At 43.0% G+C, this 20,334-nt stretch overlaps 1 protein-coding gene across 1 annotated transcript; it reads right to left on the reverse strand.

Moving 5' to 3' along the window:
• Positions 1-244: 244 nt before the first annotated feature.
• LOC115812445 (FRAS1-related extracellular matrix protein 2) lies at positions 245-18,257 on the reverse strand. The gene is made up of 30 exons (XM_030774925.1): positions 18,224-18,257; positions 17,786-17,818; positions 17,602-17,681; positions 17,395-17,485; positions 16,832-16,945; positions 16,313-16,529; positions 10,225-15,155; positions 10,008-10,097; positions 9,004-9,150; positions 8,655-8,885; positions 8,289-8,414; positions 7,868-8,119; positions 7,467-7,616; positions 7,139-7,348; positions 6,570-6,767; positions 6,187-6,351; positions 5,199-5,381; positions 4,930-5,060; positions 4,666-4,827; positions 4,185-4,488; positions 3,881-4,012; positions 3,185-3,498; positions 2,908-3,091; positions 2,718-2,822; positions 2,381-2,508; positions 2,057-2,191; positions 1,782-1,908; positions 1,347-1,534; positions 1,107-1,253; positions 245-892 (listed from the first exon to the last, which is right to left on the reverse strand). Exons 1-30 carry the CDS (start codon positions 18,255-18,257, stop codon positions 245-247), a joined length of 9,957 nt encoding a protein of 3,318 aa, XP_030630785.1.
• Positions 18,258-20,334: the final 2,077 nt, after the last annotated feature.

Genomic DNA, 20,334 nt, shown 5'->3' on the forward strand with positions numbered 1-20,334 from the left:
TGTAGTGCACATGTTTAAATGTGTGCAGGGAACAGTTGTTTTTCTGTTTTTTCCCTTTTTTTTTTTTTTTTTTTTTGCTGGCATGAGTGTTGTGCAGCACCACTAATCTGTTTTGTGTTCTCTGAGTATTGTGTGTGTTGTGTGTCTGTTCATCTCTGTTCTTCTGTGAATCTTTACTGTTTTATATAGATTTCATAGGTCCATTTGAAGGTGTTGTTCAGTCTCTGAGTTCACAGTACAGCCATCACACCTCTGAACTCCCACAGTCCTCTCTGTCTCTGTATCGACCGTTGTTCCCGCCCCTACGCCCACGGGCAGAATGCGGACACTGCCCCTCACTGGAGTAAACGTGCGATGGCTGAGAATTTTTATGCCTCACTGCGTGATGTTTTCTACAGTATTTAGAGAAGAGGATAAAGAGTGTGACTCCACTGAGGGAAATTATAGTAATTAACACTAACATGGCTAATGGGAGCGTCATTTGTGCAGTCTTAGTCTCAGACTCTCCTCCAAGAGAGGGCCCATCTTCCTGTCTGTTTGTGCCCATGCTGGAGGCCTCCTTGCCTGGCTGTCTCAGAGCACTGGGAGGGTACTGAAGGCTGATGTGCTGGAGATTAGTGCCACGGTCACTGTCTTGGCCAATGTTCCTGTCCTCATCTGCGGTTGCTCTATGGCCTCGAGACATGACAGCAGGGGGCAGAGTCACAGAGTCCAGGTTCGCTGTTTTTGTTGTGTTGTGAGTGATTATACTGTGATGCACGTGGTTGTTGTTTAAGCCATGGTTTTTATGAGTGTTATGGGGGTCCAGACTCCTTGTGTGGCGCTTTTTATCTCTTGCTCTCGAACGCACAGTGTAGATAACATGAATGTACCACTGTCTTCCAGCAGCCACCTGCACAAAGAAAAGCTCAGTTAAACTGGACAGCTCTCAAACTAAATGTATTTGCTGTCAAATTACTTGAACAATGACTAAATTCAAAATGACTGTACATTTCAGACCAAGAACAAGTCGTTTAAAACAGTTCTAAGACATTTCTATCTAAAAAAAAACAAAAAAACAACTACATTTAATATAAACAAAACAAAACAAAACAGGTAGACAGTACCTGGAAGAGTGGAGCAACCGATAGGCTAAAACCATCAGAACCTGCCTGTCTAACCAGAGGCCCTGCCCCTGGGGTGTTCTCAGCCAATCGGGCTTCAAATGGAACCTCACCAAACATCAAGGTCTGTGTCTCTGGTGAGGCTTTGTCCTGTGGATGAGAGGAGTGTAGAATGTTACACACTCAAAAATACACAAACCAGCAACTACATAAATGGCTTATCTCTCAGCCAAATGGACGCACCAGTATTTTAAACCTGTAGATAAGAGCTGGGGTATCCACCAGGCAGCCATATTCTCTGTTGGCCGGCTGGTATTTAGGAATGTAACCATCGGCACCAACACAGAGGAACACCTTTTCAACATAACACACAAATGAGTCTCCCATATTCTGTACTGGATCCACCATTATGCGTCCAAAAATCTGAGACCCTGCAGAGACAAAGAGAGAGGAATGATTACTTGTTATTTTCAAATTTTTAGATTTGGATTGGATCCATAACATATCATCATCAACATATCATCCATATCATTTTTATTGATTGAGCCAATGTGCAGTGTTGATTAAAACACTCTAACTGCACTTCATTTCACTTTCTCTGGGCAGACAGTGTTGGTGGAAGGACTATTTTTAATGGGTGGTGATATGGTCATGTGTGGAAGCGAGATGGGTGCATACCCTCTGAGAAGACAACATCAGCACCTTCACCAAAACCCATAGAGCCATCTGAGAGCCAAAGCTCACGTTTAGACAGCAGAAAGAACAGTGTGTTGAGAGTAAACTCCACTGGCACAGAGTCACTCACCTGCAAAGCAAGAGAGAGAGAGAGAGAGGGAGAGGGAGAGGGAGAGAGAGAGAGACAGAGAGAGAGAGAGACAGTCTCATGTTGTGGGCGCATGGACATATGCTTTAATAGTGCATGTGCTTGCGTGAGTGTGTTTGTTTTGCCTGACCTGCTGAAAACGGACGTCCATGCTGAATGTGAGTGGCTGTTTGGGGTTGCAAACAGGAGTGTGGGTGTAGGCAACTGTGAGTGGAGCAACACATGGGACCAAACTCACACTGTAGGAACCTGAATAATCACGTACCTGAAAAACACACATGCAACAACATCAGAAACTCCCTCTCCCTCGAACACACTCTCTCTCTCCCTCTCCCTCAAACACACTCACACTCTCTCTCTCTCTCTCTCTCTCTCTCTCTCATTCTCTCACTCTGTCTCTCTCTCTCTCTCACTCTCTCTCTCTCGCTCTCTCTTTCTCTCTGCTGTGACTCACAGAGCGTTGTGAGGTGAAGATCCAGGTCTGTGTCGGCTGGTCATAGGTGGACTCACTACTGAGCAAAGACAGAGTAAAAGCCAGGGCAGGCTGATCCACACACCTCACTACAGACAGCGTAGAGGACCCTGAAAAAGAGAAAGATTGATAGAGGGAGATAGAAAGGAGAACGAAAAAAGGATGTGTGTATGTGTGAATGTGAAATAGGGAGTGGGCGTAAGTGAAAGTGATTTAGACATAGAACCTTTGGGTCCTGTATTCCATGGTTCCATGCTATTCTTATCAGGGCCAAAATGCCATTAATGACCCTATGGCCCAAAACATGTATGTATCATACCTTGATGTGACAAGACAAACTGGCCTCGGAAATGAGTCTGTGTCCTGAAAGTCACCACCAGAAGACCTTCTCCATTTATCCTCATACTTGTGGGATACAGGGAACCTGAGAGAGAGGAGAGGGAGAGATTACTGCAGTGGCATTTTCTATGCATACAAATTCTCTCCCTCACACAAACATGTCCACATACCCTGTAGCTCAGTCTCTTGAGGGCTAGAGATGCCTTTTTGCCACAGGATCGATGTGTCATAGACGAAGGTTAGTCGTAACTCCGTCTGAAGGTCAAAGTTCAGCCAGCCCGACGGGGCGTGGAACAGGTACGAAACATAGAGCGGCAGCCGCAGAGACACGAACGACTGCACAAGATTCAGCACCTGAGAGGAAGAAACAACCTAACCTGTTATAACCAAAACCCAAAGCACGGAGTGGTACATCACCATAGAAACAGCTGTTACAATGCACCCCACCTGTCTGTCTGTGCTGACCGTCCCTCCGCATTCGCTGAGCAACTCAGACATGCCAAAATAACCGCGGAACGTCCAGAGACAGGCTTCTAAGTCAAGGTTGCTATAGAAACGAAGGGCACTTGGGCTCCAGAGGGGGTAGTGTGAACCATGGGCAGAGCTGAGGTCAGGGTTATGGGAGACAAAACCGTGGTTTGTGGTGACTTCATGCCCATCTAACAAATTGGAACAGCGGTGGTTCCCCACACGAGAGATGTCTGCGGTCAGAGTCAGAGACCAGTCTGACAAAGGACGTGTGGAGATTAGAGGCAGCATGCCTGTAACACAACAAAAGGAGAGAATTATTCTGTCCACCCATAAATCTCTCTGGATATTGTAGATGTTACAGCATGTGACAGGAATGAAACCATAAGAGAATAGCTGTATGAAAGAAACTATTGTAAAACATTTAATAGAAGGTTGGAACTCCTAAACTTTAATTTATCAGTTAAAATGTCAGAGTAACAATCAGAAATGGCCATCAGTCAGAACAAACTTTGGGCTGTAATTCTGAAATGTAATAGTTTACAACAGTTTTATGCAAAGTTTTCTTTGTGAATAGCTTAGTTGTAACTGTGGCATCCTAATATTGTGCTGGTAGCAAAAGAGAAATGAAAGAATTAATGTTTGTAACAGTTACAGTTCTAGACAGAAACTCACCGTCAACATGAGGCATGGTTACGGTCAGTGAGATGAGGTTGGGATAAACATGGTCATCAGAACCCGTGTATCGGATTTTAGCTGTGAAGGGTTCCGTCCCCACCACATTGGGGGCATGAGGCTGACACATACCTGAGGACACACACACACACACACACACACACACACACAGAAGTACATACACCATACTTTCGATGAAGCGAAGTGACAATGTGAGCTCTTAACTCTATCAGTTGTACAGATATGCATGTATACGTGTGACTGTATGTGTTTGTCTGTTTGGTTTGGCATGGATGTGTCTCACCCTCCGTGGTGCTAATATCCACTATGTTACTGCTGAGCTCCAGTCCTGTCTGGCCGCTCACGCTGACTGCTCGTGCTGCACACTGGACCCTCCACCCTCCTCGGAAATACACCCCATCCAGCAAGCGCCCGTGAGAGGGGGCGAAGAAAACACCAGCCTCCAGCTCCCTCATGGGGCCTGCGGAGCCGTCAGGACCTCGTGGGGGCCCAAGGAACCAACGGAACTCTGACAGCGAGTCATTCAACCCCTCAGAGACACACACAGACTCTAGAGTAGAGAATTCAGAGTGACGCCTGTCACATGCCTACAGTGAGACAGAGAGACAGACAGCCAGAGAAAGAGTGTGTGTGTATTGGTGAGACATGTTGGAGAGAGGGCCACAATGAGAAGACAGTTATGAGAAAAAGAACATGGTGTGTTTGTGTGTGTGTGTGTCTGTGTGTGTGTGTGTGTGTGTGTGTGTGTGTGTGATGTCACTTACAGTCACACACACAAGCGGATACCCAGAGGGAGGAGGTGGATTGTAGGATGTGGTTTGTTCGTTGTCTTCGTAAACAAGTATTGATATAACTTGAGGCACTGCAGGGAAGGTCACAACCCCAGTGGATCCACTTTCTTCAATAAACACCATGGCCTTGGTCACCTGGAAGGGACAGAGAAACAGAAAGACCAACAGTGTGTGTGTCTGTGTGTTTTTGTGTGTGCATATGTGTCAGGTTACATAACTATGTGCAGTACACGACACCTGTATTTCTGCCACCATGTTGTCATCAGGTTTGAGGTGCACAGTGAATGTCTCTCTAGTTTCTCTCTCAGTGTCGTGCAGTATTAATACTTCAACGAAATGCAGCGACTGACCCTGGTCAAACTGGAGCTCTACAAAATACACAGTGAACACACAGTGAAATATACAGTAGACACACACACACACACAAAGTCAGTATATGTGTGATTGCATGCATTTCTGAACACTGTATTTCTGAGTGTTTGTGTGTGTATTCTTGTTTGACTCACCCACAGACAGAGGTCTGTAATCTTCTCCAGCAGTGGCTGATCCGTCTCGTGTGTGTACACGGACTACAGACACTTTGGAACAGTCACCTAGGCGCTGTACTTGGATCCTCACTGCCACACTCTCCCCAGCACCAGGGGGCTCCCGCACAAAGAACCGTGTCTCAGAGAAACGGATTATGGGTTCTAAAGGAATGGAAACAGAATTTATTTCTGTAACTCACTCAGCCTCCTGCTTTTGATTGCATCTGACCAATCTGGACTAGGATAGTGCAACATTCACATGCTAGACTGCTATTCACATACACACCACTGGAGGGCAGAGTTAAGTGGCAAATTAAAGTTAACTGCTGGAACATAAAGTTAGATCAGGAGTTTTCAGCCTTTTTTGACATATGCCCCCCCCCCCCCCCCCCCCCCCCCCCGTCTAGGTTTTTGACATATGCGCCCCCCCCCCCCCCCCCTTTTCATTGTACTTGCCGGTTTGCACCTAAAAATCGAACACCAATTAAGGCAGTTTTTGTCTCTTAAAGCAATCAATTTGAATACAGAGAAGTGTTGCTTTTCCTCTTTACCAGTTATCTTTAGAATATCACTGTTACTTAGCACTCAGTACTCGGTATTCAATATTTTTATGGATTCCTTCAATATATTCACATTACTATGCTCATTTCTACACTAAACTAGTAAATTCATAGTCTTCTTCACTAACAAAAAGTACAAAAAAAAAAAAAACCATGGTAAGCAGTTGGGCTGTGTACCAATGACAAAGTTATGAGGGTTTAAGTTGTTTCTGTAGCAGTTACAGGTGTGTACACTGTGAGCAGGGCAAGAGTTCAGGTTTTTTAACTGTGGAATTCAGGGAGGACTTTGACACCGTAGTTACAGTTAAAGTTATCACAGTTTGACATTGAGGATGCTACTCTGGAATTTGAATTAAAGAGGTTGGGGTAAACTCAGTTAAGGTTTAAGTTACAGTTTGAGTGCTCACTGTCTTCTTCATCTTTTATCTTCACCAGTGTCTCTCTCTGTTTCCCCAGTGAAAACAACACTGCTGATTGGCTGCTGGGCATTCCGAGCACAAGGCGAAACTCCTCCTCCTCTTCATATTCCGAGTCATCCACTATTGTGACCTCGCATGTTTTTTCACGCTCTCCTATAAGCCAAACAAAAGACAAAGTGAAATTAGCACGACTGTGATGGAGTCACAAGTCAGTCACGTCTCGTGAACTTTCTAATAATAACAAATGATATCAGTCTGTGATATCACTCAGACATGTATATCTGTCATAAAAGAGATAGTGACAGAGAGAAAAAAAGAGTAAGAAAGGAACGAGGGAAAAAGGGAGGGGGGCAGACAGAGAAAAGAATTACCTGGCTGAAAGGTTATAACTGACAGATCTGTATCAGGCCGCTCTTCATAGTCCATCATCACCTGAGCAGAACTTTGACGAGTGTAACATCGGACCTCTGAAATCTGAGTTAGGTCACCGCTGCGGATCACTACGGCAACCGCACGTCCGTCCGCCTCACGCACACTGTACTCAGAGAATTCAAACTGCACAGTGGGCACTAACCCAGCCCCCAACATGGAGAGATAAATACACATGCACACACACACACACACACACATACCACTGAATGTTAGTGATAACCACTCTTTGACAACCCTACTTCACCATTTTGTTCCAGATTAACTCATTGCGAATCATAATTTGCTCATCAGTACATGTTTATGACTTATAGCTGCTTAACCAATGTGTCTGGTGGAAAGGATGTACTGTGGCTTTTACTGTGGCATTTTGTACAGTTTCAGTAGGAAGTGTGTATTTTCTTTGGCACACTGTGTCTTTGATATGATGTGAAGTTCCTGTTTATTATGAAAGATTGCATTTGTGTGTGTAGAATGTTTTGCAAATGTTCAACGTAGTGTGTTCTTTTACCGTCACTCTGGGAGTCATGGATAGTAATGATGGCTCTGATTGGCTGTCCCAGTGAGGCATTGGTGGGCATGCTCAGAAATAACTCAAATTGTTCTGGTCCTTCCAGCACTGGCCCACCCATGTCATCCAGAATCAGCACCCTCACCGTTACCATTGCCTCACCCGACGCAAAATCAACGTTTTTCCCAATGGCTACATAGTCCACACCAGCTACACACAGGAGAAGAAATAAGAGGGAAATAGATAGATGGATGGATGGATGCATGGGTATATAGCAGTGAGATAGATAACATGAGAGATAATGGTAGAGTTAGTCACATAGATGTACCCTGTGCAGATGCAGGCGTTGTTGATCTGGTAGTGATGGTGACAGTTGCTGGCTGTGAGAGATCTGATCCTGCCCTGCACACCTGCAGCTCTACAAAACCAGCACTCTCCTCAACCTCATACTCACTCTGCCTGAGGAATATATAAGGCTCTGACACACACATACACACACACACACACACACACGCACACACACACACACAGAGAGAGAAAGAGAGAGAGAGAGAGAGAGAGAGAGGGAGAGAGAGAAGGTCAGACTTATACACTACTAACTACTAACACACACACTAAACTTCACATCCTACTGTTACAGTGTACAAACTGCACATCAAAAATGTGAGAGAGAAAAATAAATCCTTAAAATGTTAACGTAATAAATAATTAAAGCTACTTCCCCTTTACCATCATCATGATGAGGAAGAATGATTACACTTGTGGTGTGATGCCCCTCCTTCACACGTCCACCCATGGCTGAGGTCAGAGAAACATTAAAACTCTCAGCTCTTTCATACAGGGCGTCATCTATGATGATCACACGGCATGTCTTCTCCTTGTCCCCTGGCTCAAAGCGCAGAATGCTGCTGTGGTCCTCAGGGCATGTGATGTAATCAGAGAAGGACAGAACCGACCCAGGAGTAGTTCCTTTAGCACTGCCTGCAGTGGACAAGCATGGAGAACAAGAATGGCATCAGCATATGATCCTGTTGTCTCATATTTTACAACCTTGTTATTGTAATTATTACTATATTGAGTGTGTGTGTGTGTGTGTGTGTGTGTGTTTGTGTTTGTGTTTATGTGTGTGCTGCATGTGTGGAGAGGGCACCTTGTTGTGTGTAACAGATGACCATGAGTTCCAGACTGATGTCTCCACTGCGCTGCACTGGAATCAGTAACTCACCCACATCCTCCTCTACCCTTATCTCTGTCTGGGAGAAAAACACTGTACACTCTACACACACACACACACACACGCACGCGTGCACACACACACACACACACACACACACACACACACATACACACACGCACACCCACACACACAAATGTGAATCAATCAGTACAAGTCAGGAAGTCAGATTTGAGAGAGCTGAAACAAAAGTAGACTAGGAAAAAAATCAAATCTAAATCCAGCAAAAAGCAGATGTGACACTTAGACCCTAACTCGTGAGTGTAATATTTGTGTATATACCATCCTGAGGGTCTGTGATCTCCACAGTGGCAGTACTCGGTTGCTCTATCAGGGTCATAACAGGTTCAGAGAGAACAATCTGAAAGCTCTCAGATGATTCATACAGCTGGTCATCAATGATACGGAGTCGCCAGGTGGCACGTGTCTGACCTGGGTTAAACTGGACTTGTCGCTGAATGTTGCCATGGAAATCCTGACCATGCACAGCTGTACCATCCTTTGTACTGATACCTGAAAGAAAGAGAGGGAGGGATAGAGAAGGAGGATTATATGTGATGAAGCATTGTATGATGAAGTGTATAATGAGTAAAATGGTACTGCTATTCTGTAAAATGGTAAAGCGACTCACTGACAAATGAAGTTTCTCCTAGATATCCTCTGCGTTGTAGAGTGACCTCAAGTGTGTGGACTTCTTCCTGTACTTGGTAAAACTGCCTTTCCAGAGACACCCAAGCCCACTTGAGCCAGAATGACTGTGGTTGCAGCTGATTTCCACCTGAATCATGAGATTACAGGACATATAAATGGTGTCTACCACGTAGAGCATATCCAACAGTAATGTACTAATGTACCCAGATTTAATAATATGTGAAATGTATGTGTCTTCACTAAGCAACAGTAATGAAAGTAAGGAAACAGAGGCCCCGAATAGGCCTGTAACTGTATTTAGAGTAACTCTTCAGCTTCATGAGACCATCTCATTTTCTGCTAAACATCTCTTTGTTTCTACATCAGTCTTAAGTAGGTTTTATAGGAATTGCATCAAGGAGTCAGTCACAGCTAACTAAGCTTTGAGTATGATTTGGAATTTATCTTAGTCTGTTTATGCCAGCTGCTATATAATCAGACTACCATTCGCACCAGCCACAGAATTAGAGCACAAACTACTCTGCAAACAAAGCCAGACTCAGACTGCTTTTCATTGCCACCGAGGAATCTCTCAGTAAGGTGCCAAGGCTGACAGTCCACGTAATTTAATGGAAACTGTAGCTGCCTGGGAATCTTTCACTAATCACCACATCTGTGGACAACAGGCAGGAAAGGAAACCCTGGCAAACACATTCCTATGGATTTATATTAGTGTGTCAGTTTAGCTTTATTTGTCAAATAACCTCACTCCTCTGCAGCTTCATGCCCATATAACCATGTTATAGTCCACATTCTGTTCTTTTTAATGCTTGCTGGAGGCTTTAGTAATTTTCATCTCACTTGATCATTAATGAGTGACTTTGACCTTACAGTAATAAACAACCACACAATTATCAACTTAAAATGTGCTAAGACTTCTCACTACTGTGGCTGACATGTATATCACAGAATATTAAAACTTCACTGAGATTGTAAAGGCTTTACCTCTGTCCTCTACTGTGAAGTAAAAGACGTCACTGCTGGCATTGACCCCATCAAAAAGAATGTAGCAGATCTTCATATCATCAATATCAGCTAGAGAAGGTTCCAGAAAAGGCAGTTATCAGTTAGGATACAGTGTTGCTCTGGGTAAAAGCAAAAGATACATATTTCATCTGTACTTATGATACATATCTTCTGGTCTACATTAAATATATCTTACCCTGAGTGAAAATACTGCTGTTGCTCTGTTTTTCTGTGTGTCTTATGAATCCATATTTTGGCAGCTCTGTCACCCTATATATAAGATCCACACTGGGTACATCTTTTCCCTGTTTTTGTTTTTTTGTTTTTGTTTTCAGCACTTTGCTACTAAATTTGAACCCCCACTGTCCTGTGGGGAGCAATGTGAGCGAAAGTGCTGGGCGGCTTATCACCACCCTTGGAGCACTGTACAAGTCCCCAGTTATCTTGATCTTGAGGACCTGTGGCTGGGTAGTTTCACGTTCCATTTCAGGGAACACAAAGAATCCTGAATTGGTGCCATCTGTAACAGTGAACATGATGCTGTCTTCTTCACTCTCTGTGCCATCATGTTTGTAGGTGATTAGATTCTCACTAAGATCCTCCTTGGTGAAGTTCATAACAGAACGTGTACCATTGTAGAGTATTCTTCCATGGCTGGGGACATGTGTGATGATAAAGTGTAACTTGTGATCAGGAGTGTCCTGATCCTCCACACTCAGCTCAAAAGGCGTGATGCACCGCAACTTGCCTTGCCCAACAATCAACCCGTGCACGCTCAGAACTGGCCGCTTATTATCTATGTCTGTGATTGACACACGAAAAGTACGAAACACCATATTCTGGCCATCTGTCACCTGGAACTCGAAACTGTCCATTCGGGCCTCATCCAAGGAGGTGTGGATGTAACGAATCTTACTGCCAGCCAGCTGTAGCTGTGTGAAGGTTGAGACAGAAATGCCAGGCAGGTCTGTGCACTCAAGACGTCCATGGGTCGGGGGGCGAGTAATGGTATAGTGTAAATGTTCATCTGGGCTGTTGAGGTCAGAGCTGCTGAGGAGATCTGTAGTGAGTGTGACCCTGCCTCCCTCAGTCAGGGTTACACCTTTATTAATGACCACGGGGAATACTGTGTCCACTGCTCCCACTGTGATGTAGAAGTACCGGTCTATGAGCGGATTAATACCATCCGTGACATCAAACTTAACAAGGTCACGAACACCTCCTTGTCCTGTATGAGTGTACTGGATTAGCCCTTTATCAATTTCATCCTGAGTAAAGCGCATGCCAACTGTTAAATTTAAAACAAAATCTTTAGTTCTGCTGAGATGCTGAATGAGCCCATGCACTGGCCCCTGGCGGATGACAAATGTCAGATTCTTATCTTCTGAGTCCAGATCTGTGGCTTTGAGCAACCTGTTGGTGATGGTGGCAGTCTCTCCAATTTTTACCTCCAGTCCACTGTTTATAGCCAGTCTAGGTGTCTCATCATCAACAGGCAGTATCAAAATGATGACCTGCTTCTCTACCATGTGCCTTCCATCCGTCAACCTGATTGTAAAGGTGTCATTCCTTGTCTCTGATCCATCATGCTCGTACACAATTCTGGACCCTGTTTCAATTTGCTCCAAGGAGAATTTTACAACGGGCACAGTTCCAGTGATGGAATGCTGTACAATCTTTCCATGTTTTGGAGTATTAACAATCTCAAATTCCAAGCTATCTTTGGGGACATCGGTATCCACTGCATTCAGAATGGGAATGTCGAATGTCAGACTCATGCCTTCCATAACCACAAATTCTCGGATGAAGAGGCTGGGTTTTTCCTCATTGGCTGGGATGATTACTATGGGAAAGATGAGCATCTCTGAGAGGTTTGTCCCATCAGTGCACTGAAAGGTAAGCCTGTCTTCTACTGGCTCTGTTCCCTCATGGACACTTTGCACATATTGGATATGCCTGAGACGGATATCTTTAATGCTAAAACCTGTTATTGCTACGCCTGATCTGGATTTTTCTGAACCAGGTGAAGGAGACACATTTTCTAAATAACCAAATGAAGGCTGTGCTAAGACGTTGCAGAGAATGTTATCAACCTCGGAATCCATATCCTGAGCTTGGATAAAGTCTGAGCTGATGATGTTCTCACTTCCCTCTATTACAGTGAATTGCTGCACAATGTGGATCACTGGTTGAATGTTGTCCACTGGAAGCACAGGGACATGAACTCTGACCTTTTGGATGACATTGCCTTGAATAATCCATTTTCCAGAAACAGTAAGGTTGAAGAAGTCATCTTTTCTGATTTGTCCTACCTCCCCAGCTGTGTGGACATAGGAAACAGCTCCACTGTTTAAGTCATATAGTGTAAATGTTCTGGACAGGACTCCATTTACCTGGATCACACCAAACCTTGGTGGAGAGTCTACAGTCAGAACCAGTCTAACATCTTCTGTTTGCAGTCCTCTGTCTTTGGTTCTGTTGCTGATTATCTTGGTCTCACCGTTCTCCTTCACTTCAATAACAATATCTAGCAGGCTGGGAGGCAGGGTCACTGCTGGGGTCACAGCACTGGCAGGACTAATGCTGATCCTAATGGCAAACGGAACATGATGTCTGCCATCACTTATCTCTAATTTAATGGTGTCGTGCAATGATCCTCCAACTCCATTATGAATGTACATGAGCAAACCATTCTCTATATCTTTGAGACTGAAGGTTTTTCCAACTAACAAGTTGACTCTTCCACACTTTAATAGTCCATGATCAGGGACCTGTTTCACTGTAAATACTATGTTGTCATCTGCTGTGTCTTGATCTGTAACATCCAGCAGAGTTTTAGTGATAATGTAAGAGCTGTTTCTCATCACACTGAACCCTCGGTTGGCGATCTGTGGAGCTTTGTTGTTGACAGGTTGAAGGAGAATCGTGAAGAGGCCATCGGCAGAATTACCTGCGGCATCTCTAACTCTAAAAGCAAATTGGACCACTTTTGGTAAGATGCCTAATTCCTCACTGGGTGGCTTATATGCCACTTTGCCATGGTTTATTTGTGCTTGTGTGAATTCTTTAAGGATTGTGTTAGGGCTATCAGTCAAAACAATGTTGCCATTGGCAGGTGGGAAAATGATAGTGTAATGGAGATCTTTGTCAACAGAGTTCAGATCTTTAAAGCGTAGTGTGTCTTTACGGATGACCGTCAGTTCACACTCCTTCACACTGATCTGTAGAGTGGTCCCAGGGTGAAGCTTGGGGGGTAGATCATCCAATGGGTGTATTTTTATTATGAAAGTCTGTTCTTTTGAATAGTTTGGGGGTTCGCTGTCGTCTTGGACAAGGAAGACAAACTGATCTGTTATTGCAGTTGTAAAATGTGGCCCCACATAGCGATAAAAAAGCTTTCCCTCCATGATGTCACTTAGGTACCATGTGGTAACAACTCTCTCAAACATGTGATCGACTTCACTGATGATCCACAAAGAGGGGTCTGCAGGGGTTTCTGCTTGTCTAAACAGCAGCTGTCCTACGGAGGAATATGGAGACACCAGACTGAACTTTAGACTTCTATCTTCAGAGTCCATGTCTGTTGCACTTAATATCATAGGTGTAATTTGTCTGATCTCACCCTTGACAAGAACCAATCCTGTATTGACATTGACAACAGGAGGCTTGTTATCTAGTGGCACAATGGTAACAGGAAACAAAAACTCAATCTGGCTGGTCCCATCAGTCATACGAAACACAAGGTTGTCATTGCATGTCTCACTGCCATCATGCTCATACATGACAACCCCTGCTGCCAGATCATCTGGAGTGAAGAACTTCCGCTGTGATCCAAGGACTGTGAGGATTCCATGATGCAAGCCACGGACTACGGAGATCTTCACATCTGCGAGGTTATCCTCATCGCTAATGCGCAAGTTCAGAGTACTGGATATGGGTCTGGACTGACCTTCGAACAAAATCTGACCAGAATTTAAAGTCACAACAGGAGCTAGTGTGTTCATGGGTTTAACCACAATCATAAATGAGAAACGGTCTGAGGATGAGCCCTCTACATCCACAACCTCAAACTCAGCGTGGAAGATCCTCTCAGATTCCGAGTCGTCTGCAGGGGGCTTGTATGCAATTTTCAGATCTTTTAGGGCTTTCTGACAGAAGGAATTAATAGGCTGGTTTTGGTCATCTGTGCTAATGATGAAGCCCTGCTCTGGAGGGGAGAGCACGTTGAAAATCAAATCCTCCGGGTCAGATTCCAGGTCCTCAGCTGCCAGCATGTCACTTGTAATTGCTGTCAGCACAAACTGGCTTACTTCCATCATCATCAGTGCAATAAAGCTGGGTCTGGGGGGACTGTTCTCACCAGCTCCATTTATGATCACTTTGATTTGAAAGTGCTCCTGTCGCAGCTTCCTGCCATGCACGTCAAGTTGTTCAACAAGCATTGGGATGAAGTCTACTCTAGGCAAGCTCTCAGGCAAATTCAGCTTATAGCGAACGCCGAGGCTAAAGAATGCATTACAATTGATTGATTGTCCATTAGAGATATAGTTTACCAAAGATCCATACCTTGGCAAGCCACCTATACCTACTAAAGGTTTCAGAAGGCAGTTTGAGTGTTTTCCACCAAATGTCAAGGTCAGGCCCTGCCCATCAATTGAGTTGCTGTAGCCATTCTCCTTATGTACAACCAAAGGCTGGTTTAGCTTCACCATTGCATGTATGTTTGAGGTCACATGCACATTTACAGTGAGTGGGATGATGATGGTGTTGGTTTGGGAATCATACCTCAGTTGCAGTCGCACCTGGTCCCTTCCATTGGTCTGTGAGCCAAAGTGAGTGTACTTTACCTCTCCTTTTGTGAAAGTGCAAGAGAATTTCTTAGGGGTGAGCATTCCAAACCTCTGAGTGAGGAGCTCATGGTCCAGAACAGTTATGCGGCACCGATCTTCTGGCAGAACCCGGATGGAAAGATGGGTATAAGGGTCCAGGAAAACAGAGGACCCGTGTGGCACTGTGACTTCTTGTTTGGCCAAAACAATAGATTCTATGTCAGGCCTTTGCCTCTGCTGATACTGTAGAACAGAATCATGGAATGTAGCATCCACCGAGGAGGAACAGATTCCCAGGCTAATAGTTATACCAAGTAAAATGTGCAAAGCTGTTGTTTTCAAAACTCTTCTTCTCTGTAGAGCTAGTCTACTGTGCCTCTCTCTGCCCTCCATTTCCTCTCTAAACTGAATTGGTGGCCAGTGAGAAAGATCTTAAATACACTTTCTCTCCAGCTCCCCCTCATCATTACATCTTCTGTCCCCTGAACAAATGTTTAATCAAACAAGGGAGTAATGGAATTCCCACATAGCTGTAAATGACATGTCCTCTCAATACACACACGCACATGCACTCTCTCTCTCTCTCTCTCTCTCTCTCTCTCTCTATCTTTTTTATCTTTTTCACTCTCTCACATCATACTATACAAAAATACATACAATATCAGTGTTTATTAATAAATGTTCACTCTGCTAAATTTGATTTTTACAGAACATTTTTATTACAAAACCTATTTCAGTGCAGAAAAAACATGTACAAACATTGGAGTAGCATTGTACCATTTTACAATAAAATACATGTTTAATTTTGTGATGAATTACAATTTACAATTTGGTATTTGGCAGACGCTTTTAGCCAAAGCGACTTACAATAAGTGCATCAGTCAGATCCTATTACTTCATAAGCAGAGATCACAATAAAACTGAGCGTTAATTTACCCTTCATGAATCTTTACAGAATGTGTGTGTGTGTCTGCATGTGAGTGTTTATGTGTGTTTGTATGTACACGTTTGTGTCTGTATGCGTATATTGGTTAGTCCTGCTCATCCAGGCTGATCTCGGTGAAGGTATTCTCTCCAGTGTCTGAAAAGGAGACAACTTTCATTCAGTCACTAACAATGAAATAGAGAAATCATGAAAACAAAATTTCCTTCTACATGCACACACTACATTCTTTCTTACATCACATTACAAACACATAGTCATTCAGTAAACCCCCCTTGAACCACATGTACCATCACGCCCATTATGCACAGCTAATTTACATTGTTAATGCCTGCAAATGATTCTGAAATAAGCACGAATTTTCAGGAAATACTATACTAGGTGGAAATAACACTATGAGACAACAGTTGCACATTTCCTCCACACAAATTCACACTACACTACACACACACAACATGATCATTGAAGTCAATCTCTGAGAGGATTATAAAAAGAAGGTCTTTTGGCTTTACGGACCAGCAGCTGTTGTGGCAATTAGAGTGACGTTATTGTTGTTCTCATTGTGTTGGCCATCCTGAGACTCAGTGGTGGTTGGGGTTGTCACACTGGATTTATCGCTGCCCAGGTCCAGGTCCAGGTTAAACTCAACCTTCTTTATGGGTGTAGTCAGACTGGACTCAGAGCTAAAACTGTTCTCCTCTGCAACATTCTGCTCTTCTGAGGAGGAGTCTAGAAAAAGACAGTGATCGTGATCATCGTCATCATCATCATCATCATCATCATCATCATCATCATCATCATTCTTGTCAAGGTTTTTATGATCTGGATAGAGAGGGATACACAAAGAAAATACTACAGGGATCTATAAAGGTTGACTAAAGCTATTGTGGGGTGATTTTGCAGATATTAAATTTTCTTTATCTGTAAAAAGCTTAATTCAGACTGTAGGTAATTTCTTCAGAGGCGTTCCACAAGCCATACAGCTTTGAGGTTTGAGGTAAAGATATATATAGAGTGATGGTTATCAGTACCAATTTTGTCATCTGGTGTTTTTTCACTCAACTCAGCTGCAACCCCATTCACTACTGAGTTGTCTGTGTGGTTGACTTTGTCCTCCTGTTCATAGTCCAAGCTTACAGGTGTTTCTAACAAGACAGAAGCAGGCAAAGTGGACAAATTCAGACATCGTATTTAAATCAGTGTGGGTCCTGCTTAAATCTGGCCGTCAGTTGTATGAAAATGCATGACCTCTGTCATAGTTACAGAATGGTCTCTTTACACCCTTGACAAATACAAAACAAAAAACAATACAAACTAGACACCAGGAAAATATTATTCGCCAGCAAGTAAACTGCACAAAATAACTCCTTTTTCATAAAGATCTACTCTCTGAAAAACTCAAAGATTTTTTCTTCTTCCATCCCAAGGAGCTCTTAGAAGAAAAAACCAACAGCAATAAGTTCATAACAACAAATATTCTAAAAGTCTACTGGAAAGTTAGGGAGAGAATGACCTCCAAAGCAAGGCAGCATCTTTTTCTCTTATGTGTATACCACTGTTATGAAATCAGACGGGTAGACTGAGTGGTCCTTACCTTTGTTTGTCTGTTCAAAGGTTCCCTCCTGCTCCATGCTCCTAAGAGGAGTCTCATGATCGCTTGGGTGGGCCAGGTCAAAGGAGTAGCTCTGAGATTGAGGATATGAGTGAGGTTGAATAGAACTTAAAGAGGCAAGACATTACTCTTTTAAGAATACATACTTTACTTCTGTGGATTAAATCTGATTATTAACTGTTTTCTTACTCTCCCTTTCTTGCGGAGGAAGTAGAGCGTGCCAATGAGCATCATGATGCCAATGATGATGAAAATTAAAATGACTACTCCTGAAACAAAAGATTATTAATTGATATTTGAGAAACATCTGGGTGATATCAGTTTTTTTTTAATTAACAGTGACTCCTTGTGTTCTGAGACAATAAAGTCTTACCTGCTCTGTGTCTGCTGTCCCCATGAGTGTCCCCTGTGACACAAGACACAGATTAATTACTATAAAATTGAATTAAAACTAGAGCCTTAACTTTACCCTAAACCTCAATAGATTGAAACCGCATTAATATCAGACAACTGTGAAGATTTTTTATTAATGATGTCAATTCTTTTGAACTGCAGTGACCCCTTGTGTTCTGAGGAAAACAAAAGATCTAACATGTTGTGCTCTGTTTTCCTGCTTTTCCTCCGTGCTTGTCTGCAACATGTGACACAGTTTCACTGTAACACAATTTCTTTATGATTAATCCTGCAATCTAACCATCATTACTGCAACCTCATTAATGTCAGACAGCAGCTGATGTCTGAGGAACATTTTATTGATATCAATTCTCTTTAACTACCCCCCCTGGATTCTGGGAAATACAATTTGTCTTACCTGGTTTGTGCTTTGCTAGATCCTTTGATAACATGTCTGCAACACAAAACACAGGCTCATAAAAAATCATTTTACGATTGGACCCTAACCCTAACTGCCATAAATGCAACCTCTTTAATACTGGACATAACGTCTGTGCAGCACAGCTTCATCCACATGAAACAAAACACACACATACACACAACTGGGCTGTACTCAAGCCAATACTTTGGCATTTACTCTGGTTCAATTCATAAGATTGACTTTGAAAGGAAATGGCCATGCCTGTCACACATCTGAATTTGAATGAGTACAAATCAAAACTAATTTTCATCAGTCATACTGAAAGATCCCCCACTGTCTGATCAAATCAAATGCCACTATGCCACAAATGCCATTGTAAAAAAAATTCTGAGCCGAGCACCACACACACACACACACACACACACACACACACATGCATGCATGCACGCACATGCATGTCCACGCACATGCACATACCTCAGAATACTAGTCATAATATTAAACAGCATCAATACAAAGTCATGTTCATTCAGTCACTTTATGACTATAATCAGATGAACTTTCATTATAAAATCAAAGGCAACCACAACCTAATCACCTTCCCTTCTGGCCCTGAATGTCATTGATACTGTTACTGCAGAAGGTTGCTCTGGTTCAGCAGGAGAAACATGAAAGAAGTGTGAACTCTTTTACTGTCTTCTCCTTCAACAGATACATGAGTACAAGCTCCACCAACACCCAGTCCTGTGTAACAGATTAGATTTTCTTTGCTCATCCAAACAAAGTTGAAATGTGTTTGTTAGGGAATGGTTGATAAAACATGACTATTTTGCATTTCTGGAATAGAACCATCATCCCATTCCAGCATAAATCTGTAACTTTAATAATTTTATGTTATATAATTTATTTATTACAGATGGGCACATTGAGTAAATATGTTAATATATTAAGGGGAAGTAATAAATGGAACACGACATACATAAAGTGGGCGGATTGTCTGAATGTGCTTGCAGGGAGGTTTGTGTGTGCATGTGTTTGCTTGTGCGTGTGACAGGGAGAGAGATGTGTGATTGTTGTGGTGAGACTGACAGGAAATTGCTGTAGCGAGGCAAAGAACAAGAAAAGAGAATCTCACTTATTCTCTATCTCTCTCTCTCTCTCTCTCTCTCCCATGCTGGCATCAGAAAACTTGAAGCAAAAAGATATTTTGTACCTGTTAGATCATGTGCCTACCTCTACATCTTGCGTGTAGTACTGAAAGGTTAGACTAGGCTTGTGATATACAGAAGAACATTTTAAATGAGCCTCTTGTTAACTGATGTAGGGCCAGCATCGTTTGACTTGGCCAGTATGTTTTGAGTATTGAATACAGAAGGGACAGCTGACTGCACGCTGTACACAGTGACTTTTATAAGTCCTGAAGGGAAGGCCAGTAGTTCAGTAGTTCATTATTTGTTAAAAGAATCACTTGACTCCAGAGGACTCTCAGTGGGATTTCAGGCTTTAATTAATAACTGATAGAAAATCTAATTCAAACACATTTATACAACCCAGTCCTGTTGGAGTGACTTTGGTATCCTCTACTCTAGAAAGTACTAGTACTGTAAAGTACACCCAAAACCTTCAGCCCAGTCTATAACCTCTTCCCTGGACCTTTTGAACTTGTCTTAAATTACTCTATGGGTATTTTTCTAAGCGCCATAGTAACCCAATTCATCTATTCATTTCCAATCTGTGATAGCATTTCAGGCCCCCAAATGCTCAGACAAGGCTCTCAGTCTTCTACCCTCGTGAACATTCATATAATCCATTTGGGGCCTCAAAGGTTTTCTTGTTAAGCTATGAATGTGCCACTTGAAACTGTCAGAAGTTCTATCTGCACATGGTGGTATCATGCAAGAGTCTGAATGCAGGCACCTGAAGAATATAAGTAGAGCACAACAGACAAGAGCATGGCTATCAGGAAATGGAATCACATGTGACATTCTTCAGTTTTCAAAATGGGGTTTGGAGTAGATGCAGTACGCCTATATGTGAAACTGTAATATTGCCATCTTTATAACAGTTAAGACTAGAAGAGCTGATCCTAAATCTGCTGTTAGGGACAG

Source organism: Chanos chanos, chromosome 5, assembly GCF_902362185.1.
Source record: "Chanos chanos chromosome 5, fChaCha1.1, whole genome shotgun sequence".
Taxonomy (NCBI): Eukaryota; Metazoa; Chordata; class Actinopteri; order Gonorynchiformes; family Chanidae; genus Chanos; species Chanos chanos.